We start from the raw sequence: 26758 nt of genomic DNA on the forward strand, positions 1-26758 counted from the left end.
TCTTTCCCCAGTGAACTCAACAGTGAGGTGCATAAATGATTGTAGACAAGCTCACAAAGCAGCAAATCCTCACACTGGAAAATCCTGGAACAAGATTATTTTTCAGGTTTTGTTTCCTTTTAAAACAAGCATCAAAACTTACTTCATATTTAATAATGAATTCATTTTATGTTGATTTATCATTTGTAGCTTAATAGAAACGGTGGTACGTTAATTAGGGCGGAATCATTTATAAACGGTGCTATTAGTGAAATTGCAGTGACTGCAGTTAAATTCTTAAAAATGTATCTCATACACGTCAGAAACAGTTTTCATCCTTGCAATGGGATATAGATTAGTTCTTGTTTGACGGCGACATGTTGTAAAGAGACATCATATGTGAGAACCCTTGGAAAAAATGATATGTGTAACGATTTAATTTATTGATGGCCCCTTGAGCTGAGCGGTGTGGCTTTTGAGGGGGTCCACAAACAAATAATCAAATCTGTCAGACACAGAGCAATAAATACAGTATTTTCCTCAAATCATTTAGTTCTAGCATTAATTCATACAAACGACAGTGACTTCAAATCTATCATAATACGAGGCACTGAAGCAAAGATAATGTTGACTTTAGGTTCATAAAATACACATTCTGACTGTTTTGAATTGTGCATCTTGTGGTTGTTCGATCTTCTAGATCTTCTACAGTTGCAGGACGATGCCCTTTGCTCGTTTCTTTACTGTTGTGTCCCGCCCTCATCCTACAGTCCCTCCATCCCTCCCTTTCTTTGCACAGTTTTTTTTCTTTTCCTTTCACCTCTACAGTAGGGCTCCTAACGGAAAGGGCTGAGACAAACACACATGTCACATCAGTTCACGGAGATTCCAATTGTTTTTATTCACCGTGCACGTCAGAGGTCTTTGGGTTAGCCTGTGTTTCTCAGCGTGGCTTTGTATATGCAAGTGCAACCCCACACACATCATTTGACACAGCTCCTGCACACCATTCTCCACGTCCATTCACATTTCAGGACTCGTATATCGTACATCTCCTCCTCTCTCTCTACGTACACTGTTTATATACTGCTCTATTTTCCATCCGAATTTCACCTCATGTCACTCTGTCCGAAACTGAACCATCAACACGCAGTACAATATGGCTCACCAGGACGCCCATGTTTCATAATTTGCTCTGCTCCGTCCATTGTATCGTCCTCTTTGATAAATTTGCCTCCAACTGATACAATGCGTCAGTCTTTTTGTTAAACCAAGACAATCGCTTACAGTGATGGTCCAGCGCCTTAATGAAATACTCAAGCCACCACAGGGCTGCGGGGTACAAAGGTCATGTTTTGCTCTTAACGTTACATGACAGCTAACAGAGGGGACAGCTCGGTGACAGGGCTGAGACTAACGTTTAAATGGTGATATCATTGTTTTATTGTATAAAACACATAAGAACTGCATTTCAGAATAGCCATTGATGAGACACGGTGAGAAACTAAAAAGAAAAGAAAAAAAACAATGATCTTGACCTTCCCAGCATACGACTGAACCCTCATGTGATCTCCAAACCTAAAACAATAGTCAAATATGGGGGGGTGGAGGAGAGATTTGCAAAAATGTCCCCCCCTTAATTTGGAAGGACTTGTTATTTGCAGTCATACAAAGGCAACGTCTTTATTCAAGGGTCACTGGTACCGTCTTAGACTGACCCTTTTCTTTCTTCTCTGTCTTTTCTCACTTCCCTCTGGCGGCTCTGGCTGGTTTTAAAGTTTTAAACCACACAGCAAAGCCAGTAGTAGAAGCTCAAGGCCAAAGACTACGGTCTGTTAAATTATGAAAGATATATCAGTAAGTGCCACTTAAGTCTACAAATTGTGCTGATGACCCAGTGTTCACATATCTTGTTTCGTTTAGTGTGGATTACACACACACAGCTGTTGTTTGCAAGGTTTTTAAGTTTAAGGTGTTTAAGATGAAAGTTTAGCTGTTGCTGAATCAGTGTAGGGACTTTGTCACAGAGTACAGTTATTTGTATTTTCTATTTTAATTGCAGTGAATGATTACAATGCTGAAGTGTTGGGGGCAGGTTTGGGGGCCTCATGATGTTGGGACAGATGGCATTAGCTCTAGCTGTGCTGAGCTCAGTGGGACCCGAAGCTTAAGAGGTTAGGCCTGTCAAAACCACTCTGTTCATTCACTGCCTAACAAAGTGTTGACTGTCAGCCTGTTCCGTTTAATAAACTTAAGATTTTTCTTTTGTCAACGCCTGAGCAACACTTTGCAACTCGATGACCTGAATATTCCAACATGCGTCCAGGCTCAAAGGGAAAAGATGGCACCTCTGGCAAAAGATTTTTCCTAAATGTGTGCACATATGTCAGTTAAAATGTATAGTGTTTTGTCAATGAAGCATGTTATTGCAAGATGTGGGCATAACCATGATGATAATAGATATATTAAATGTGTAAAATACATTGATACACTAGTTATCGAAACAAAATTATTATTTTTTTGTCCTTTTGTACTTCTATGCAATAATTTACAACGCAGATGTAAACAGCAAAGGTTAAGGATGAGGAGGAATGATTTAGAACAAACGCCTCATATTCAGTATTTTGTTGTGCCGCATAAAGTGTGTCATTATTTCAGGCATCGTGCTTCGCCACAAGAGGGAGACATACTGTAACAGCATACTGTACTCTGTCCACTCAGCTCATCTGTCCTGAAGCACAACTGAAGTACAAGTTATAATAGTATTTTTGAACTGTCATGTGATGATCAAGAATTGTTGAGTAAACGCACTCTCTCTCTCTCTCTCTCTCTCTCTCTCTCACTCTCTCACTCTCTCTCACTCTCTCTCACTAGCCTCTTTTTTCCATCTCTCAATTTGTTTCAGGCCTTGTTGAGGTTAAAGGCTGGTGAGTGGTGACCTGAGCGAGAGGCCAGTGTGACATCTGACCTCTGGCTGGGTGTGCGGCTGACCCTGGAGGATACTGCTCCACAATGGGAGGCACGTGCCTCGTCCTTGTCACCATGGTAACACAAGACCTTTTAGAATCAGTGGGGGTGCAGGGTCAAAGCGTGGTCTTTATCCTGATCTGTGTTAACCATCTGCTGCCAATTGACTCTTATAGATATAACATGTACCTCTGTATGTGTGTGTGTGTGTGGCTGACTGTGTAATCTCTGCAGGCAACTGTGATGGTGCTTTAAATTCTCACATTCACCTGGAGAGATTCTGCAGTTTTTCTCAATATGCGCCACTAAATTGTTTAACCTTTTAACACCTAACCCTCAAAATGTCCGCCTGGACTTTTTTGCTTATTTTAACCATAAAAGGATCTGTAAATGTCCTGTGACTAAGAGCTTTTGCCCATTTTTCCAGAATAACTTTCAATATCTGGTAGTTATTTACAATGTACTGCATGTGAAAAACACCGTAAGTACATGAACGCCAGATTTTGCGTTTGAAATTTGAACAGTATAAAACATATTTAAAATAAAACAAATTTAGTTTTTGTCTCAATGTCCAAAAACAGGCCAAAAAATGGAAACTGTGTGCAGGTGTTTTTCCCACTTTTTCCCTTTCTGGAGACAAAAATGCTGGTTCACTGGCTTCCTGCAACAGTGTGAGTGAAATTACCGTAATAACCACATGTTGGCTTTGACTTGCAACTTCTCAGCTTTCAGAAACCGTTGAAAATGTCACCTAATTACGGTAATGCAAAGTGCACTTGTTAAAGGCTCTTACGTTCTCAGAAAAACGTCTAACAATGTTGTAACTCACATGAGTAGTGGGCTATTTTTCCATTATAGTGGACTTTTTGCAACCAGCAAAGTCGCCCCCTGGTGGCTGTTCACTATGTCTTTACTTTCACATTAACAGACTCCAGCAAACTGTAAGACTAAAACCATTTTTTATATATGGTCTATGTTAGCAGATGTAATGTAGAATGTCGCAGTTGCCTATAGGATGTAGCTGACTATTCACTATTCACACGCCCACATTTTTAAACGTAGACTCAGGTTGAAAAATCTTCTGCAGTGTGATTGGAGGGCAAATTGTTTACTAAAGGTTGGCTGAAAAACTGTCTGCTTACAAGAAACTGTGATCAAAGTGGATTTCACACTCAGGCTTAAGGTAATAATGATTGCCCAAGAGAAGAAACGATTCCTTGTGACAGTTTTGCTTAGTCTTTTTTGTGTCTGACTCTAAGTGAGTCAAAACAGTCAGTGATTGGGTGAAAGAAAGAGAAGAAGGGGGAAGATTATTGAATTACAGTCCTGAATGAGGGCCAACAGGTGCAGTCCACCTGGAAGAAAGCGGGTTTCACACTTTATACTTTGCCTCTTTGATGCTGTAAGAACTGCACACTCACCACAGAAAAAAACACAACCACCCTGATCCTGCGACCACTCCGCCACCCCCACCACTTTGTAAAAACCCATAAACACAATAGAAGCCTCCAGCTTTAATTTACAGTAATATTCAGCACTCAATATGTTTTCTTTTACTCATTAGCACTACCATTCCTCCTCCTCCTCCTCCTCTCTCTGTCTCTCTATCTCCTGGGTTCTCTCCCCCCCCATCTCTGGTTTTCCTATCTCATCGCCTTCTCCTTGTGTTCTGCTGTGTCTTGGTAAAATCTCAGCTGGCAACTGTGAGTCGTTCACTAGCTGCTCTCACAATGGCCTCTGGGATTATGCTAAACACAGCGCCTCGGCTGCTCTCCACATCGACTGGCGTCAGAGACGCCCTTTGGAGCACACAGGAAAGAGATGGAGGCTTCTCAATGAAGATGTCACTGCAATTACACAAGCACGTTTCACAGATACCCTCGCTGTCTGCTCTTCCTCCTCTTGCCTCCCCCTCCCTTCCCACTTTTTTTTTTTTTTAATTTTCTTTTCGACAGCCTTTTGAAGCGATGCCTCATCTCTCGCAGCTCCTTCATAATGCATGTCCATTTTGAATTTGCATGAATTTACTTTCCAGATGCTTCTCCTGCCATCTTGACTTACAGTGATGTGTACTGTACAGTACTGGGCTATTGTGTCATCGTTGGATGAAAGGAAATAAAACAGCTTGTTTTTATAAGTTAATTTTTGTTCATCATTCCTCCTGTCATCGGGAGGTATTACAGAAGGAACTAAAGGTTTTGTGAAGTGTGCGGCGGTCGCTGCCCCTGCAGTGATGCTGGGGCGAAGACGAGCTTTCTGATGCGGATGATACTGCATCAGGAACTGATTGGCCGATGCTCAATAGCCAACAGTATCTGATGCATTGCCCTCAGCATCGAAGGAAACATCACTAGGTCCTGGTTGTGAAAAAAGTAACCTCCCTGATTCCTCAGCTCTTAAGTTTAAAATTGAATTTTTTTAATTTTTTTTGCTGCCAGAACTGTTAAACAGTTAAAATAAGCAGATGCTGAGTTGCGACATGGTTACCCCAGAATTAGACTGTGTTTGTGTACATGTATGTTAGTCACCCTTGTAGGCTGGGGGATTGTGTAATGATGATCACAGAGATGTTGTGAAACTCAAAGCAGCACTTATGTTAAGCTCAGGTCCAATCTATCAACTCTTGACGTTTAAACGTACGTTCGTGCTATCTGGTGTCATGTTCGCCCCCGCCCCCCGCCCCCCCGTTCATTCAAGTTCAAATGGGACATCTGAGTCAATCGAGGTCACGTTTTGGCTTTTCTTCTCCCTTTTTCTCCTGTCTGCCAATTTCCGTTTTAATGAATTTGTACATGTACTGCATCAATTCTTACCCGTATCTGCTTTGACTACAACAACATTGCTGTGGAGACTCTCACACAGCCTGAGATGCACCCAGGGGCGCACACCCACTTTGGTCTCACCTTGATTTGCAGGCAGCAGCTTTGGTTTTCAGTGAGGAATAGGACCAAAGGGAACAGATCTGTCATCCTCCCTTTCATTAGACCTGGATACATTCTACTCTTAATGTCTACAAAGTGGTTTTGATTAATCAAGTGCTTTATCAAACTGTCTCTGCTGACTCGTGACTACTTGCCAAGTCAAATAAACTTTGAGTGAAGAGCCTTTTTGCACATGTATTTTGTGCGTCATCTGTGTTTTGTAGACATTTTTTTATTCACGTCATACTCTGTACCGGTTCATTAAGTCATCATGTGAGTCGATGTTAAAGCTGCAGTCTGTAAGAATTAGTTGCAACTAAAGGGGACATTTAGGGAACTAGGGTGGCCTTTGCGTACCAGAAAGGATGTTGTTTTGTTTGTTTTTATGGTTCAGGCGGTTTTAGAAACGTGGTGGTGCGAGATGGCGTCCTCTGTTAGGCAAGGCCTTTGCTTAAAGCACATATACTGTAATAGTCTTATTCTAAGGCTAAGAAACAAAACAAACACTGACACAAACCCTCCCACATGTTACATACTGGACCTGAAAAATTCACACCGAGCACAAGCGAAACACTGACGTCTATCTGTTTATAAATGGAAGGAACATCTGTCGGTCGTTTAATCACATAGCTGTTTTGCTCGACAGGCCTCAAACTTGGCATGTGACTTACTGCGGGCACCAGTGTCCCGCAGCGCAGTGCCCAATTTGGTGGTGTTTAGATGAGAAATACAAGAGATATTGGTTAAAGGAACTCCTTGAACTGGTGCTGCACGAGTTAACTATTAAACACTAGACTTAGACGAGAAGAATCTACTTCCGTGTAAAAGGTTTTAGTTGTTTTCTTTTTAATTCTACACCTACATAATCTGCACTCCTCTCATCCACGCCCTGTGAGGAAGGTCAGCATTAAAGGAGGTGGTGCCAAGTTCATCTCTATCCACTCATATCAGCAAGCTGTTGGCACATGTACATGAGTGTGTGTGTACACACACACACAATCCCTCGCTGTCTCTCCACCCATGGGAAATCCAGGAAGCCATGCCAATTCCAGCAGATGTTCCTGAAGCACAGGCATCTTGTAAACACCATGAAATGTTGAGGCTAATGTAGTGGTTGCTGACAGAGGTCCTAACACAGGATTTGATTTTACCACCTGCTGCAAACACATAATGCAGGCTACATGCTAAGGCACTAAACTCTTGACAGCGTGACGGTAGTCTGTTCACCGCAGCCCCCAAATATAACTGAAGCATATTTGTGAATATAAAGACTTGTTTATTTAAATCGAAGAAACATAAAAAGGGTTATTGCTCCAGATTTGTGTCGCGAGTAGTAATGAGGGCTCCAAGCTATGGCCGTGTAACTACACAGTGGTAGAAATGTCGTATTAAAGCTTAAATTAAAGTTTATTGTCTTATTGATTCTGGATTCAATGTTTACTGCATGCGAGAACTAACTGTGGTAACTTTAAAGCGCCGTATGTTATTGTATATATTACATATTATGTCAGCAGAGATTAAGGAAATGTTAGATTAAAATATTGGTACAGTCATTTTAGTCACAATTAAATGATTCATTTACAGCCTGTGTGGTTCCACGTATAGATCTGAGTCTCGGTTTTGCATTTTACATACAGCCTCTTTAAATCTCTTTAAATTTTGGATAGATATATATGGATCCAGATTTCCGATCACATTAACAATTCATGTGTGTCTGGCTATATTATTCAGACATCACCTGTGCTTTTCCTATCATTCATTTTAACTGTCACATCGATATATTCCAGGTTTACTACATGTGAAAGCAAACAGCGATCACCATTATTCAACTACATTTGTTGTCTTGTAATACACATTTGGTAAGAACAACTTCAGACAAATTAAGCGGATAAATAGCACATAAATAAGAAGGACTAAAACATCTAAACTTGATTAATAAAGACAGAAATGTTGAGACATTGGATGCCTCAGGACACTGCTCCTTAATGCAGTATATTTACTTTTTTTATAGATGTTTTTCATTTTACATCGATACATAAAGGAAAAAATATAAATCACCCAAACAAACAAAGTGTTTGACAGAGGGGGCACAATCACAGACGCATAAAATCACTCATTTAGAAGACAAACATAAAGTATGTGTTTAATCTTGCCTGTTGAAACGCTCTGTTAAGGGTTGCCAGGTTTGTGCTTTTCATAGGATATTTGAATGCATTTTATTTGCTAATGTCAGGTTTTATTCCATCAGATTCAGTAAGTTTGAGTATGTATTAAAGTATTTTCATGCAGAAGAGTTTCTAACAGCATCCACTATTTTTCTCCTGTCTTTAAAAGAAAAATCCCTCCTCATCAGTCCATAGAGGGAGCCACTGCAGTCTGTGGCTGATGATCGCTCCCTGCGCCCCCGGTGAGAGACAAACCCGGAGCTCAACCTGCCCGGTTCACCGCCCCCAGCATGTCACACTGTACGAGCCGCATGTTCATCACTAGTGCTACTTGCACTCAGACATCCACTTAAACGTCCACTGTTGCGCAGTTTGCGTGGATAAAAGCCAGGCTCCGCTCCGCTCCGCGCACACGGCTGGACTGTTTTGGACTGTTTTCTCTGGGCACGTAGGGAGAGTTGGAGATCCACAGGTAATTGCACACAGGTAAGGTCACCAAGACACTGCGAGATGATGTACTTTACTGCAACACAGAGGGGAGAACACGCAGAAGGCACGATGCGCGTTAACATTTCATTAACACTTCATGTTGAAACGAAGCATCTGCTGCAGCACTTGTCTCTGACGTCGCTCGGAAACTGTGCAGAGACAAGTGTCTTCAGGAGAGTTTGCGCCGCAGAGAAAACGACGCACGTCAACATTCGATCGGTGCAAATACGTGTTGTGCAAATGTTTGTTTTTCACACGAGCGCGGCATCACGCTTGATTAACTCGCTCGTTTCGCTGACAGACGTGACACACACAATTGGGACGTGTTTACGCACGATCGTTACGCGCATTACGCGCTAATCCTTCTGGGGGGAAAAACGGCAGAAAAACACTTCACTCGGAGTCGAAGTCACAGATTGAGCTGGAGCGGCGCCAACATAAACATCACGCCAGCAGGGGGACGCGTTCAGACTCGTTAAGTAATGCCATCAGTGATGTAATAACTGGTATTAAAACATGTGGGCTTGTCAAGCCAAAAAATGATCTTGCGCTCTCTTCATCCATCCAGTCGGTTCCTCCGCATCTCGTAGCAGCGTTTCCGCAGACATGCTGGGGATCTGTGTGTGTCTCTGCGCTCTGTTCACGCATGTCCTCTCTCAGGAGGCTGAGGAACCCGTGTCCTACACTGTAAGTCAAACTTTCTTTTACCTGATGGTGTTTGGTGTTTTCTGGTGTTTGGTTTTTAGTTGATGAAGTTTGGAATTTGAATTCTTCAACTGTTTATTTTCTCTTTTATGTCTTTGACATGGTTTATTTATGCATTCTTCCCACGTGCCATACTGTTCTGAAACTCAAGAATTGTGTTGCATGACTGTAGTAACTTAATAAAGTTTTGTGTATCTCTGTTTGTGTTTGTGCTGCTGCCAGTCTTGGCCAAGTCTCAGTGGCACTTTTTTTTTTTTTCTTTTCTTGTTAAATAGAAAAGTTCAAGTTCAGGTTTTCACTCAACAAGCTGTGTATGTCCATGCACCAAAGGACATGAACATGTGAGACATTTCATCAGTGTGTTTCCTTCACAGTGCACCGAGGGATACGAGTATGACAGAGTCCGAGAGCAGTGCAGAGGTGAGTATTGCTCTGTGCAAATCTTTATTTTTAAAGGTCCAGCATGTAACATTTTTGGAGCTTTTCTTGGAATAAATTGAATATGTCACCCATTAGTATGTTTGTACAACTGTATAATTACTCAAAAAATAAAAATCATTTGGTTTTCATTCCCTTAGACTTGGCATTTTATGTACTTTAAACAAGGGCCTTGGTTTACAGAGGCTGCCATCTTGCATCATCATGTTTCTGCAGCTGCCAAAAACTGGAAACTTACTGTGCAAATTTAGGACATCCCTGATTGTCTGAGTGTCTTTTTTAACATTTTTATGGAAGGAAAATGACAAGCACACAATCATTTCACACATCTGCTGTAAAGCATTGAAAATGATGACCTCTCTTGTACTTGTGTGTTTCTGTAATGTGCAAACACTATATTGATACACTTGGGAAAGGGATGGACTACAATCTGCAGTCACTAATTCGCACACACTGGACGTTTGAATCTATTTTTAAGTCTTTAAAGATGTAAAAGAATCACAACATCGTCTTTCTTTCTTTCTCTCTTTCTCTCTTTCTTTTTGTCCCACTGCTTTTTCTGCTTCAGACATCGACGAGTGCACTTTGTTAGACGACGCCTGCAAAGGAGGGATGCAGTGCATCAACCACTTTGGTGGATACCTCTGCCTCCCCAAGAGCGCTGTCATCTACATCAGTCAGGAAACCGAGCAGGTGCCGCCGCCAGATTCCGTCCCTGCGGTCCCGCCGAACCAGCCTCAGATTCCGCCGGTGTTTCCTGGTCCCCCGAGAGTCCCTCAGCCCGGCTGGCCCGCCCGCTGTTCGCCAGGATTTACTGCAGATGAGCAAAACCTCTGCAGAGGTGAGATCATCCACACCTCCCTTTGTTTAGCTGCGCGCTGCATTTTCCCATATCTCAGTAAACTGTGATGAGAAACTCTTGTGCAAAATGGATGACTGCCAGGAAAAAGCCACTTTTTAACATCTTCCATAACAGTAAGGATCAGATCTTTGGTCTTTATAACACGTTACACCTTAAAAACTGTGTTTACCTGCAGGGCTGAACAAGTAATTTGTTACAATTTTGAACATTGAGTTTACCCAAATGTCCTTTTACATTATATTTGACTATGTGTCTGTTTAAAACAGTCACAGCTTTTGTGAAAACTGTGCTGGGGCCACACGGTGGAGTAGTGTTTAGCACTGTTGCCTTGCAGCTAAAAGACCCAGGTTCCTTTCTACATGGAGTTTGCGTGTTCTCCCCGTGTGTGCGTGGGTTTTTCCGGGTTTTCCGGCTTCCTCCCACAGTCCAAAAACATGCAGAGGTTAATTTTACACGTTACATTGACCGTAGGTGTGAATATGAGGGTGAACGGTTGTTTATCCTGTGATGGACTGGCGATGTGTCCATGGTGTTTCCCCACATTTTGCCCTATGTCAGCTGGGATTGGCACCAGCGACCCTCATGTGGAGGATAAAGTGTTAGAATGGATGGATGTTCTGTGCAGAAGCAATTCATCCACTACTGTATATATGTATATCGGGCTTTGAGTTAGGCTCCATATTTCCAATGAAAGATATTCTTAATACTTACTTCAGCATACCAAGACATTTTGGACAAGGTTATTTTTCTATAAAGACTATAAAGACATAGTTTGACTTTGAGTTTAGTGTGGAAGAACTTGACCGGCCCGCATAGAGTCCTGATCTCAACCCCATCGAGCCCCTTTTGGAATGAACTGGAACAGAGATTGTGAGCCAGGTCTTCTCGTCCAGCAGTGTCTGACCTCATAAATGCTCTCACAATAAATGGGCACAAAGTCTTCCAAGAAGTGTGGAAGCTGTCATAGCTGCAAAAGGGGGACCACCTCCATATTAAAGTCCTGTGTATGTATTTGAATAAGTCATTACAGTCCCTGTTGGTGTAATGGTCAGGTGCCTGAATACTTTTGTCCATAAAGTGTATCTTTAAATTGTCTTTGCATTATAATACAGAGTGGTAATGTGGTAATGTTCCATCCTCCTTTAAAATATAACAGTAAAAACTCAATTGAAGCTTGAATTTTAAAATATTACATCACAAATGAAACTGCAACTGTAGGAAAATGGCAAATTACAGAGTATAATCCCTCTATACCGACTGCCCGCACACACTCCTGGGATTAGATGCCGATGTTGCACTTGGACAGATGCGGCGCTGCTGCCTGGAAAAAATGCTTCTGACTGTGTCTCCAGCAGAGCTGTGAAGGCATTCAATAATTACCCGCTAATGGCTTTAGAGCCTCAACAAGTGGAGCTCCAGAAGTGAACCGTTCATCCATCTCGCTGACAGTCATGTAACATTTAAACCATGCGTAGCCGCCAGATGTGCAGCGAGCTCCTCGCGCTTCCTCTTTGTGATGTCATGTTTTCTAAAACCCTCTAGTCGCTCACAGCGTGAGGGTTTTTTGGCCCGAGTTCACCTTCTTCTTCGTTTTAGGGGTTGGAGGTGTTCTTTGAGAATTTATAACTAAATTGTGCATGTGCTCATGCACAGTATAGAAAGGCTCTTTGATCTACACAAGTGGGGAGGGGTTTAAAGACACGCGCACACACACACAATGGTGCCCAGATGTTTTAGGCTGCACCTGAGGGACAGAAATCACACGCTCGTAACCTCTTACGTCTCTCTGAGTCCGTGAGAAAGTGAAGGATTAAGGGGAATGCACGTAAAGACTTTGCCGTATTTTAATATATACACTCTTTGTAAGTACAGAGGACTCGTATTAAAGTGACAGAGGTGGCACGTGTGGTGGTCTCCTGCTGCTGTAGCCCATCTGCTTCAAGGATCGACGCGTTGTGTGTTCAGAGATGGTCGTCGTCATGCCTCACTCGCGTTCGTATGCTGGTGCTTGAAAATGCTCGCAAATACCAGAATTTAGATTTTGTGTTTTCTGGTGCTTGAATTTTGCATATAAATAATAAAGTTCTGTAATTGTATTTCTCCTCCACAACAAATGGCTTTGTGAATGGTTCCCTTTTTTTTTTTTCCCTTTTTTTTTCCCCAGAGATTCTCCAGTTAGCCAAAACAGTGTTCTTGCCAGACGGCAGATCTGCAGAGCGAAATCAAATCACTGGCAGTTTTGGCTGCGTTCAAAAGGTGCTTTTTTGAAAAGGTGCCTTTCCTTTGATCTCTGCCATCAACAAAGTATTTGCACAAAGCAAACTGACACTCCCTGGATATTTGTTTTCTCTATGGTTCTTCCATGCTCTAAAAATTACTTTTATCTCCCTCACCAACCATGCTGAAGTCACTGCTGCCACGTGATTGTCTCATTAGAAATTGGCACTAACAAGCGGTGTACCTAATAAAGTGGCTGCTGTCTCTCTGAAGGTGGAGGCGTGTGGTGAGTGGCTGTGCGGTGAGGCTGGTGAGAGGAACACATTGGATTTTACACCTGGGGGCGAAGATACCGCATGTGAGAGGTGCTTTATGTGTTCCTCTGAGTTGGGACCCATTTTGGTTTTATTAGAGTGTAAAACATGGCAGCGTATCAGCTACAGTGAGCTGGACTGGGTACAAAAGTTAGTCATTCACTCCTGGTGTGCGGTTCCAGTGCATGGGCTGAACAGTGATTGGCTGTTTGCTGTCAGTGTTGTTGCTTTGAGATGACTGGGGCTTTAACTGGAAGGCAGCTTGATGTGGGTGTATATTTCTGCTGGTGGAGTGATATAATCTTTGTTTACATCGGTCTCTGGTTTCTCCATCATTACCTCTAACTTGCCACAATGTGCCAATTGTTCTTGGAGGCAGAATTGTCATCTCTTCTCTTTCCCCTCTGCTCCACAGTGGCTGTTTTGCACAGCTGACATATACTTGCTCGCAAAGGAATTCCCATTAGCTCCCAACGGAGGGAAACCTCAAATGTATCAAATAGCGCTTACATCAGGCTCCTTCCCTGCAAACTCACCACTCTGTGGAGGAAACCGTAGGGTGCCGAGTCAGGTAGGGCAAAGGGGAAGATGAAAGGCTGACACTGACTAAATTACCGCAGAAGTGCCGGAGCGTTGGCCAAGCCAGGTTGTACCAGCGTCATGTGTTGGCCTGCTGGGGAGCTGCTTCGCTGATTTATAGCTGAGTGTGTGGCAATAATAATTGTAGAAAGAGCCGCTGAATGCTCTGCACAAAAAAAAAATGAAGCCAATTTTCCAAAGCAGAACTTATGCAAATAGACTCCAACAAAACAGCGTTCTCTGAAGAGCCCGGGTCTGTACGCTGAGCAAAAGTGAAACAAACCACCAACTGCATTACATAATACACTGTACACTGATATTTTCCCCTTTTAAAGGTTGCTTTAATATTTGTTGCCCTGTGAACGGTTCTTGCAACAGTAATCAAGCCTTCAGCCCCGAGTGTGAACCCTGAGGCTTAAGTGTGTGTTGTTGTAGTGACACATCGAGGGAAGCTGGCTCGCACCTCCAGCCTGGCCACACACAAGAAAAACTATGAACTCTTACTGTAAGTGTGACAGCTTAATGATGCCCCCACATTTCCATGACCTCCCCACACTCCAAACACACAAACACACACACACACACACACTTACTGTGTTAAGCACCGGGAGCGATTCCTACAAGTGGCTTGTTGTGCTCTTGTGTGAGGTGAGATCACTTGGAAATTAAGGTTTCTGACCTTAATCTGACAAAAGAAAGTGGAAAGCAGTTATTATTTGATTTGTCGATTTTTTCAGTTTTGAGAGAATACTACACTTAACCGTGCTTTCATTGGCTGCTCGGGCATATAATATCGGTCAAAGAGAACGATAAATAACACGTCTTACACTTTGCGGCTTCTATTATTCGCCTCACAAGTTTACACTCTCAAAGTTCTGCCTATTTATTTTTCATCTCTAAATTAGACACTCTCGATGGGACATGAAAGGACATGCCACTCCTGTTTACCTGTCTGGTTTCCCGAGGTCATGTAGGCCATATTACCACCTACATGCCTGACTAATTCCAGCTACGTCTGGATGCTCTTCACCTGCAGTGGCTGGAAATCTTTCCCCAACTATGTCGACTGTTAAGCCCTCTGTGACAGAGAACCTGTGCACTTTTCCGAGCACATGCAGTCACATTTTTCCATGCAGATGCAATGCACTTTAGAGGAATATCTGTGGAATGTCAGCAGCGCTTGTTTTTTTTCCGTTTGCACCCATCTTTTGTGATGGTAGGAATTACTCAACACCTTGACAGATAAGCATCGGATTGATCTGCACGGAGCAGGAATGCACAGAGAGCGTCGGCTCTGCCAGCAAACCTCACCATCTGTCCTAAGCAATTTCAACTTTATGGCTCTGCTCGTCGTGCCTCGTCCTCGCGTTTGCGTTTGAAGAATTAACTCCCCAAAAACCAGTCCCTGTCATTCCACACACAATGACAGCGATAACACTTTTTCAGGAAATTCCTTTAGATGTTATCCTGTTCCTGTTTGTTTCCATCCTAAATCAAAGATACAGATAATCTGATTGTGAGCTGCACACTGCAGAATTTACAAGATGTAAACTGGCCGGCTGCGTCAAAGACACACGAGGCAAACCTTTGTGTCTGTACCTAAGACCCTTCTATTACCAGCCGAGCTCTTTTCTTCCACCTGTTTTCAGACTAATGATTTGCACTGTCCTGCATCAGTGTGTCTTTACTCTGCGATTGTGCCTTGTGATTTTACGGCTCTGCCGGGCTGCACCTGTTACTCTGCAGCTTCAGCCGCTGTTTCATCTTTAAGCCTCTGAACTGTTGATGCCTTGGCGGTGTTTGTCGGCGTGTATCTCGACAACAGTTTATAGTTCAGATCAAACACACGGATGGCTTACATGCTAATGTATGCCAACATTGGCATTTAGCTTGATGCGAATGCTAAATGCAGCTAAAATGCTATATACAGCCTCATAAAGTCATTAGCCTGACTGTTAATTTCTTTGAGGTTCATACCTTTGTTAAGTTCTTGTTACAATAACGGTAATTTGTGTAATATTTAGATGGTTTAAGTTCCTTTAAGTTCCCTAATTGGTGCCCTCGTCAACTAAAGGGCAAAGAGAAGCTTATTTTTCAACTGTATAATAATATCCTTTTTCATTATTAAAGGTACAGAGTGTACCATTTAGACAGGTTTATTGGCAGGAATTGTATTATCTCTTTAAATAAAAAAAAATAAAAAAAGAATATTGCTGCATTCCATTTACATAGGAACCTGAAAGTTGGAAGTGGGATTCATGGCACCCCTAAGCTAACTGTGTTCCAGTTGAGAAAAGCATGGGAATTGGTCAGTATTGGTCTAATCCAAAAATCCTACATATGGCCTGTAAATAGGTAAATGAAAATCAGCTACAGCATTTTAGCTGAGTCATGTTTGTGCTGTTTATTTCTTCTTTTTGGGAGAACAATATTTGATACACAGTTGGATAATTGCACAAACAGCTTCATAGGTCATAAAAAAAGGTCTACAATGACTGTATTGGACTAATATCGGTATCTGTAGATACTCGGGTTTGTGATATCGGTATCGTCCCATCCCTAAAACTAGTATGGACGCACTAGCATGGACACAAACATATCTCGGCTTAGCAATTGTTAGCATTACCAGTTGATGACCACATGGAAAAACAGTGTTGCAACATGTCTACGGAGAAGATTATTTTGCAAACAAAGAAAAAAGGCTTGTTTTGGTCCTATTAGGTATGTGAAGGCCACTGTAGTCCCATGATACATTTGGAAAGTGTAGGAGTGAGCGCAGGAGTCCTCCGTTTGTTACAGTCGGCAGTCCCATCATTCGATGTCACTGACTCACTTACATACTGGACATTTAAACATTTCCAGTTATGTTGTGTGTTTATTGAAAATAATTGATAGCACTGTTTGCCTCCTACGTCCAGATTTCTGAACGTTCGGCACTAGTGAGTCAGCATTGCTGAGATTTTGCTGGCTTTGAAAACCTCTCTTTCCATTTGTAAACTGTGCCAGAATCTGGTGGATATCGCAACTTTGTGGTTGCTGATTAAAAAAAAGAACCCAAAATCTGCGTTGGACTTTTAATTACAGGATATATTATGACATCTGTGTCGCTATGGCAATATGTGTTTTTGTTAATATCTGGAGTGGAGAAACCAAGAAACATGATTAAAACAAGTGCAAAATCCTAAGACAAAATCAGTATGTTACATCAGGAATATTAAAATAAACTGCTATATTTAAATATACAGCATCAGTTTTGCGGCGTTTTAGACTTTTAATCACAGTATGTAGTTTGAGGTTTGTGTTTTTGTTAATATCTGGAGTGGAGAAGCCAAAATGAAAACAACCACAATTGGAAAATAAGAGCATGACTTGTTGCCCTTCTGTATTTTAATGGCATCACTTTTGCGGCGCTTCCAGAAGGGACCAGTGTGTTCTCAGTCCACTCTGTTGGCCTGTGCGGTGTTGCTGTGCAGCGTGCTGTTATTGAGTGCTCTTTGCCACTGGCTCTTTTCTGCCATCACATCAGCGGTGGCAGAGGCAAAGAGAGAGAGAGAGAGAGAGAGAGAGAGCAGCTTTGTCGTGCGTCCTCGCTGTAAGTGCTTAATGTTGTTGTTATTATTCTCCCAGAGGTCGGTGCCTGTCCAAGAGCCAGCTGCTTCCTCCTCTGATGTGCTAACACGTGTTGGTCTTTCCGTTTACCTCATGATGGAAAGGGACGCAGGGCTGCTATAAATCACCGCTGCGCTCAGCAGAGGTGACACTCTCATGCAATCACAGAATCTGTGTTTCACATTCCCTCTCCCTCCTGCTTCTTGTTATGGCAGCGATATTTCGACCAGTCGGTGTCTGTGTTTATAGGTTTCATTCCTTCCATGCCACAAATTTTCTATGAAGGCTGTAAAAGGCTACCGGCTGCCTATCGACATGTCGGGTGGGCAGAGTGATTGATCTTCCCCACATTGAATAACAGCAGAGTTGCTCTTTTTTTCTTTTTCTTCCGCAGACATTTTCAGTGTAACAGGAAGGATTATTATCAGTTGGGAATGTAGCTGGCACGCTGGACGGATTTTGAAGAACGTCAAGAGTCTGCCCGACCTTTAGAAGTGTGTGGAACAAACTCACAAATCAGTTAATAAATGTCCAACATGACTAAAACTCCTGTTGCTCCTGAACAATGAGAGCAATGAGAGGGGGAATCTTGGGAGTGGTGTGAATAACTGGAGCATGGAAATATTTCTTGCCCCAATACAGATGGAAATGGAAGCAGAAGTAAGAAAAATTTAATTGTCTTGATTATTTCTTATCTGTTTTGCGTTTGGACTTGCATCGAAAAGGGAAGACTACCACTCCCCATTTGTCCTGAGGTCGTGTTCAAGTCAGCCACAGTCGCACTGCACTGCAGAGAGATTTATACTCAAATTAAACAAGTTGCAGTGCAGTGTTTACCAAGAGGGGGTAATAGTAAGGTGCTTGAGGTTAAGGAAAAAGCAAACCCTTGTGGGCTGGGGAATGACATGTTGATACATTTGACGCCGCATGTGAAATTTTATGGGCCATTAACATTGCTCATCTTGCCCCCTGCTTTCCCAAAGATTGAATTATCCAATAATCAGAGGGAAACAGTGGTGCTGTCCAACAGCAGGACGGCTCCAACTGTTCTTTGGAACAGCTCCTGCTTTCCATTGCAGTGGTTCAGTGAAAACAAGACTAAATGCTCTCAAGTGATAATTACAACAAGCCCGGTCATGTCAGAATAAATCTGTTGCAAATAACACATTGTTCTGAATTCAGGCCAAACTATTTTTTAGTCCTAACTTTGGACAAACACGTTTTCTTTTGTCATCTACGACACACGTGTGCACGTAAGTTGCCTTTCTACCCAGTCATACCAGTGTAGTTCATCTCACCACATGACTGTCCAAAAGTGTGACATCGCCACTGAGGCACAGTGTAGCCTGTCATTAAATGCAATGACAAAGACTATGACACAGTAAACACTGCCGCACGCTATTTTCTACCACTTTATCCTCCACATGAAGGCCATGGAGGAGCTGGAGCCAATCCCGGCTGACATAGTGTGAAGGGCGAGGTCCACCCTGGACAGGTTGCCAGTCCATCGCAGGGCCAACATAGACAAACAACCATTCACTATTTACTTGTAGAATATCTAGTTAACCTAATCCCCAATCTGCATGTTTTTGGACTGTGGGAGGAACCCGGAGTTGTACCACCACATTCATTGTTAAAAACACAGTACTGTTCAAAGGTCACTTTATTGGAACACATCCAGAACATAGAGGAAAGCTGTATGCAGTTTCAGAAAAATAAAACTGCTTCTACAGGTTAAAGTCTTTAGTGACCTTCCCTTACACGTACGATGGTACGACTCTGGCTCCCTTAAAACTGGTCAAACCTGTGTTTGTCCTACTATTTTATGCCAAAAGATTTAGTACACCACGTTTATTCAAGACATGCTTGAGCATTACTGTACATGCACTCAGTGACAGCTTGTGAACACATAAGGCCAACTTTCAGTCCTATCATTCAAATCCAAATGCCAATGATCACAGAATTTGACAGACAAGAAAAACAACACAGCTCGTGGTGCCCGAAGACTTGAGTGCAGAGTACTGTAGGTTATGCAATTATTTACATTTACATTATCAAACGTTGCAAAGGGTGCCAGTTTTTGGCATCCTTCCATTAGTGTACCACGCAAAGTGGTGCAGCCCCTTAAAGATGGAGTCACTACAGAGTTTTTCTGTGCAGCCTTTTGTGCCAAGAAAGTAGGATTGTTTGTGTTGGTACACTTTACAACTTTTGACAATGGAAACGCAAATAACTGTAGAACATACCGAGCTGAACCAAACTGTACATCCAACATGTACGCCGTCATTGTGAATCATTGGGTAAAACATAAAGTCACAGCACCTTTGATGCGCACATACCCACTCATCCATACATACCCACACACACACACACACTCACATTCTTTGAGTTGCTGCCATCCCCATCACTCCCCCAGCTCCCACAAGACATTTAGCATTAATCTCCCTGAAAAGAGAGGAGTTTTTTAACTCTGACATCACACATGCACACAGGGCTGTAAATCTAACTTCAAATGAAAAAGCCTCCACCCTTTTTCTCCTCATTTTTCCCTCAGTTCCACAGCTTCCACTCCTCTGCTGGACGCCCTTATCTTTCCCTGTGATGTTGCAGCAGAGTCTCTCTCTCTAACAAGAAACTTGTTAGCTGGGTTAAATGAAAAAGGGTGGGGGGGAGGGTGGGGGGAATAACCTGACCTCAGAGAACAGTCACTTCTCACCACATGTAACACATCATCACATTTGATGACTTGTTGCAATAAAAAGTTGTTTTCCTGTGTAAACTCTATGGACTGTTCTGCATGTGGTAAGCTGTGGAGACTTTATGGGACCTAAACACAAGCTTGCACCCACTTGTACACACACACACACACACACGCACACTTCTGTGTAACTTTGAATTGGCAGCTCCTGAAAGGTTTAGCGACAAAGTAGCAGTTACCACAAAATATTCCCGTGAATGAATGTTTGGATTGCGTTCAGCACATGTGCTTTTATTTAGAGCTCGTGAAGGGGAGTGAGGACGGCTCGGACTCTTCTGTTCACAGAGCTCCTCTGAAACAGTCGTGTGCGCTTAGTTCTTCCTCCAACACTTTCATGCTTTCTGCACCTCATGTAGCAAAGTGTTGGAACACAATCCACCTGCACCAGCGACACCTTTCATAATGATGCATGCGCTGGTTCACTCCCCGGTCGCCATGTCTACGCCGCCTAACCGTGGCAGGAACGTTGTCAAATTCATTGTCAGTAAATCATTAAAACTCCGACTGATTTTATCGTAGTTGGCAACGATGGGGAAAAGAAAGAACAAATCCCGCTTTAAGGAGCTGATTTGTAACTCAAGTCCTCAAACCATATGTGGACCAAATTTGGCCCCCGTTTCATCCTGAAATCAGTCAACGATGCCAACTACAATCAGTCAGACGAAAATAAGAGTTGAAACCAAGGGATTACCCTCTTCTCCATCAAGATGATCTGTTATAGATGAATGCGGCAACCGCTTTGTGTGTTCCACCATTATAGCAGTGAATCACTGACTACTGCTAACAGTGACAGCAGCATCGAGAGTCAGATTAGACAGTGGCCTGAGAGAGGTACATCATCGTAGCATCCTTCAACTTTTAAATGCTGCGACAAAAGCCAGAAAATACAGGAAGTACTCGGTTGGCCATTGCCATAGCACCAAAAAGAAGGACACGCTACTACGCTACAGTATTTTGATTCAGAGATATTCTATTCATTGCAGGATAATTGAATTTATGATATGTCACGATGTATGCGTAACAGAACAGGGGACTAAAGGATTTCTTCACAACAAAATTGACAACTGAGATCCGACAACAATACCCTGCAAAATCTTAAATTATTGCACTCATAGCAATGAATTGGCAACATTTTCTGGACTTGGAGAAAAATACAGCAAGAACAAGATGGTTCTCCTCTTTCAGCCAGTGCAAATTAAAAACAATAAATGAAACAAATAAAGCTGCGTCATATCAAGGAAGGAAATGCATAGTTGAATATCTGTCTGCAGTATTTCTGCCCTTTTCTCGCAGCATCCAGGAGGTTTTTCTTGTTGCCAAGGAACTTCTGGTACATGTCTGTGCAGGGAAAGGCGGAATTGACACAATCTTGGAGTCTTTTGACCATTCAGAATTAAAAGATGATTTACGTTTCGGTATTTCTGTCACGTTAGCTGCAGCAGGGCAAACGTGGCAAACTGCAGATGGTTTTTAACCAATTATATATCAGACATATTTGATCAACACCAATTTTAGACAGTAGATCTTAGGGCATTGGAAGATGCGTTGTATTGCAACTCCAAAAAGGAGTTGCATGGAGGCTGTGACACTCGACAGGGTATTTAAAATCCACACTGTCCAATTAATCCAGATGTTATGGCCACCTTGTGTGAGTAAAGACTTGTGTCATTTTTTCTTTAAATTGTTTATTCTTTTACATTTTGGAGCAACTAAAAAATGATACAGTTAGCCTACTTCCTGGCTTCCTAGAGCTTGCTGTAAAAAGTAAACCTAAACTGCGCAAAACAGAAATACAGGCTACCACAGCAATAGAGACTTATCACTCCTGGTGCGTCACCAGATTTATGCATAGCTTTGACACTTCATTACCAAACACGTCGGATTGTATGCGCGTTCACGGCTGTGGTTTAACACCAAATAACAGCACACTTTCCCAGCAGCTTGTGTGTCATGCTAATTAGTTAACATGCTAAACCAAACACTGTACATTTTTGGCAAAGTCACTTCATTTATGTGTCTTTCAATAACACCAAAACAATTGTGTTGTCTGTTTCTTGGCGCGGTGACAGCAATAACAGACAGGATTTGATTTTATCAGGAACCTCAGACTTGTGTTGTCAGAATCTACTGCCAGAAGGCAAGGCATTTCCAGTCTCAGTGAATCACCAAATACCTCCAGGAAGTAGGTGTGGTTGTGATTCATGGCACTTGATCCCAGCTTCTGACTGCTGCTGCTGTCTCCTGTCTAACTATTCGCTGTTGTTCATTGAAATACTTCTGTTTTTGCTCCATGCAGCAGTGCATGTACCATATGTGCATTGTCACATTGTCAATCCACTGTACATATGATCTAAAACTGTTGTCTACATCCAGAGTAGGCTCATCTATTGACCTCAAAGGCTGAATGCTGCACGATTAACCTCCACCTCTACTGCACTAGGACTCGTTTGGCTGCTGCAGGTGGCTCAGTATCCCACAATGTGATAGTGCTGCAATCCAGGCATTTGATTTTTCTCTTGGTGCCAGTCATGGGCGCACTTTCCCACATGTCTTTCAAGCCACATCAGAGCACAGATCCTCTGAGGACAGCACTGCTTTTATCTTTGTCCCTCTGTGTAATTCACACCTGTTGCCTCTCGGTTGCACCTTCAGATAAGCCACGGTTTTTGTCCCCAATGTACTTATCCTGTCACCGTGGCCCTGAAGAGCCCTCTTCTTTTTCCTTTTCTTTTAAGGGCTGTCTTTTAAGACAACTCTGCTTCTCTCCACCTTTTGTGTCATGAGCTCTCCCACAGCAAATCAAGCCACTTTCTCACCGGCACATGTCCCAGTGGACGGTCGAGGTAGTGGGTGTGGGTATCTGTGGAGCAGCAAGGTGCAATTTCTTCTTCTAACTCTATTGGTATGATTGATTATTTGTTGTCTTAACAGTCCAATGTAAGACAACAGTCCAATGTCCAACTATGGTGGCCTTTGCTTACCCGCTAACCCGAAAGGATCTTCTTAAGGCCCTGGTATACATCCGTGCGACTGATGCACAGGTGTACCAGGGGCTTTTGTTTGTGCTGTAAATTTCCACTGAAATATTGACTGAAGATGGTGGCAAGGCCCTTATTATACAAAATGATAGACTTGTATAAACATATTTATGTCAATAACTCCTCCTTACTGGTACACTGTGGACCTTTGCTATAGTTACTCTTTCTTTCCAGCCTCCTGCAGCAGTGACAATACCAACATGTCAGCAAGAAAGGACAGCGTGCAGCTTTAGGTTTACCACACATTTTCCACTTAGGTTCTTCTGATTATTGTTATGTGTCAAATCACAATGCAGAAAAAAAAAGTTTCCTGTGTGTGGTATTGAGGATAACTGTCTGTCATGCTGTTACACTGATGCCCACTGGCTGTCTGCGTACAGTATGATGGGCTGTGTCAGACCACCCAGGAGGACTGCTGATGGGCCCACCGGGATGAGAGTACACAGTACGGGTGTTTTTGTAGTGTGTGTGTGTGTGTGTGTGTGTGTGTGTGTGTGTGTGTGTGTGTGTGTGTGTGTGAGGAGAGAGAGAGCGAGAGATAAAGTTCAGAAAAAAAGTGGGTGAGGGGGGTTATAGTGAGAAATGATTTCTTAGAGAAGCTGTGGCTTTCAACAAACCAAACTTTTTGTAGGATTAATGTGATAGAAGGAACTTTCCACTGATGTGTCATCTATTTTAGTCCAAGCTGGAAAATCTAAACTTAACTAATAGCATAAGGGGAAAATAAAGTATTTTTGGAGCTCTAATCAATTGTGATCATGTCAAACATTTGGGTCCTTGCAGTACTTTAACATCTGAGTTGATAACTTATGAGTTTGCACTTCTGTGACAGCAAATATGGTTTTGAATAATTTAGGACATGTTTCATCTTTGTGGCAGGAGCTTTACGGAGTTATTCCTAAAATTAAAGGCCCAGTTCAGGTTTTGTTGTGCACCAGAGTCTCTGTGAACAAGCCTTGGATCCAGACATCTTTCTCCCTGACAACATGGCTACCAGCTAAGACAGAAGGAGAAAGATATTTTAGCCATTTAATACTAGGCTCTCCAATCTGCACCTGATCAAATCTGTATGATCTCAAGAGTATGTTTGCAGCATTTCTTCTCTGGAAACAAATGTTCATTGAGAAAATCAGTGGCACAAAGCAGTTGTTAATTCATTCCCACCTCTATCACTTAGTTCAAATGTGTTACCTTGTGAATGTGGTGCTTTAAATCCTTCATTTGAAAAGTGAAACAAACTAACCAAACAAGGCAGCAGAAGATCAGCAGCTGCATTCCTGCAAGCTCAACAGAGTGGTTTTCAAACTTCATCTTTCAGCTGGGAAAGGCTGTCTCAAGGACAATTTAAGTTGAGGACATATTCTTAAGGTATAGTAGACCTAAGCTGGTATAGATTTTATTAAGTGAGCCTCAAGTTAAGTGGCTAAAATAACTTTTTCCTTCTGTCCCTGCTGGCAACCATGTTATCAGTCAGTCCAGGTCCCAGGGTGGTTCATGGATTGCATGAATTGCAGCATACTTGGCAAAGTCAGTGTTGATATGGTGTCGATACCTCATAGAACCATACTTCAAAAACCCTGCACTGAGATTAAAGGTTAATGTGTTTGTTTATAACAGTATGTGTCATCAGTCTGCTGGATGTAAGTTAACATAGCGTTATTAATAGTGTTATCAACTGAGTTTTATCTCCCACTGCTTCTCTCTACTCTCGACAAGTCAAATTAAAAGCCTCTATTAATGAAAACATCTCTGTACATGAAGAAGTCACAACAATCATCACAATTTTGGCTTCTCAGGAATGTGATTGTCTGATACTTAACATGCGTGCTCTGCCAATAATGCACAGCAAGTCAAGTGCTCCACCAGTGACCACTAACAGTGACCTGCTGCTGCTGCTGCTGCTGTTCCTGCACAAGGCAGCTCAAAATGTCATGGTTGCAATCTGGTAACATAACTACAACACATAACTTTGTGTGGTACTGTAGAAACAAAAATGTCTTGCACAAAAGACAACACTGCTTCTTTCTCATCTCTCTCCCTCATACACAAACTTCAAAAAGCTGTTCTCTTAGCAGAAGATATAATCTGTGTTTTCCCCCTTCACACACAGAGCTGCAAAATAAAAGCCCTCTTTATTTAATCGCCTGCTCTCTGTGTTCATGCCCTGGTGTGTGTGTGTGTGATGTGATGCGATGGTGTCACTGATGATGTTTTCTCTCCACAGAAAACACTTCACAGATCACAGAGTGCGTACAGTCCAGACACGTTGCTCTGCTTTGTCTTGCCTTGCAACTCGAGAGGCATTAAGTTTGTGTAGAGTTACGATTTGAGTTTGTTTTTATTGCAGACGTAGATGAATGTGCCACAGGTAGACACACATGTGGCTCTGACCAGACCTGCTACAACACCAGAGGCTCCTACACCTGCCAGTGTCCTCCAGGCTACCAGAGGACCGGAGACCACTGTGTGGGTGAGTCACATTCAGGCACTATCTTTAAAAAAGTTATTTTATTACCTGCTTTAAAGAACTGCCTTTTATATATATGTATCTTACGGCCCATTTCATTTAACTCGCCTGTGCATTTGTATATTTTCTCTGGCAGACAGAGACGAATGTGCCATGACCCACTACTGCATGCACAGATGTGTTAACACCCAGGGCTCATACTACTGTGAGTGCAACGCAGGTCACAAGTTGGCCAGCAACAACCACAGCTGTGTTGGTAAGTCACTGAAAAGCCATGTGTACTCATGTGTGAGTGTGTGTTGGTCGAATTACATAAAAAAAATAAAAGAAAACCTTGGCTTTGGACGCTTTGTTATTCACATGCAGCCTGTCAGACAATCTGTGCTGGAACAGCAAGTTTTATTATGATGATGAGTGGATCATTATTATTATTATTATATATGAATTTATTTTAACATTCACATTAAAACAGAATAACAGCTTTATTGTTGTAGTATATTTCTAAACCAGGTAAGACACAGTCTTTATAGTATACACATACAAGTGAGGACCCTCATAGACATAATGTATTTGCTAACCTAAACCATCACTAGATGCCGAACCCTTACCCTTACCTAAACCCAATTATAATCCTAACCCTAAAACCAGGCCTTAACCCTGTAAAAGACATATAAAGATGTGAGGATCCGAGAAAATGTCCTCAATTTCCCAAAATGTCCTCACTCTGTGATGTTTTATAATTTTTTTTGGTTTTCCCAAAGCCACAAACACAAGAACTCAGACACACATCCTTGTTTAAGTGAGGACACTTTTAGGCATAATGCATTCTTAACCTTAACTTAAACTGAATTCTAACCTTAACCCTGAAACTAAGTCTTAACTCTAATAAAAATATCAAAATTCCCTCACTTTTTGCTATATAATGGTCCTCAAAAAGATATACATACAATTACACACAAATGCTCATTAATACAAATACATAGCAGCACATAGCAGAGGATGTGTGTGTTTTTCCTCATTCCCTCATGGTTTTCTCAGAATGCATATATTTTGAGGTCAGGAATGCCTCTAACAAAACATATGGTGCACAAGCCGTTGCGTTGAGCGCCTGAAAGCTCACAGTTACAGTGAGACTGACCGTGCGACCTGAACCACCACACTAAATCTCCCCCTCAGGTTGAAGGAAGTTATTGGAAATGTTGCTCAGTGATAGAGTGCTATGCTCAAACTTGTGCACAGTCTGCATGTTT

The 26758-nt window shown here is 42.3% G+C and overlaps 1 protein-coding gene across 4 annotated transcripts in view; it reads left to right on the forward strand.

Annotated features, from left to right (window-relative positions):
• The window catches only part of efemp1 (EGF containing fibulin extracellular matrix protein 1), a 38418-nt gene that overhangs the window by 6048 nt on the left and 5612 nt on the right, over window positions 1–26758 (forward strand). The window contains exons 3-9 of one of the 4 annotated variants that reach the window (XM_044046289.1): window positions 2854–3024; window positions 8202–8518; window positions 9090–9208; window positions 9601–9646; window positions 10233–10505; window positions 25389–25511; window positions 25645–25764. In XM_044046289.1, coding sequence (XP_043902224.1) covers window positions 9128–9208; window positions 9601–9646; window positions 10233–10505; window positions 25389–25511; window positions 25645–25764 — 643 coding nt within the window. In that variant the 5' untranslated portion in view covers window positions 2854–3024; window positions 8202–8518; window positions 9090–9127. Of the gene's footprint in view, window positions 1–2853; window positions 3025–5255; window positions 8519–8742; window positions 9001–9089; window positions 9209–9600; window positions 9647–10232; window positions 10506–25388; window positions 25512–25644; window positions 25765–26758 lie in introns of those variants that run through there. The other 3 variants (XM_044046290.1, XM_044046291.1, XM_044046292.1) reach the window with 3 other exon arrangements.

Source organism: Solea senegalensis, linkage group LG15 (genome assembly GCF_019176455.1).
Source record: "Solea senegalensis isolate Sse05_10M linkage group LG15, IFAPA_SoseM_1, whole genome shotgun sequence".
NCBI classification, from domain to species: Eukaryota; Metazoa; Chordata; class Actinopteri; order Pleuronectiformes; family Soleidae; genus Solea; species Solea senegalensis.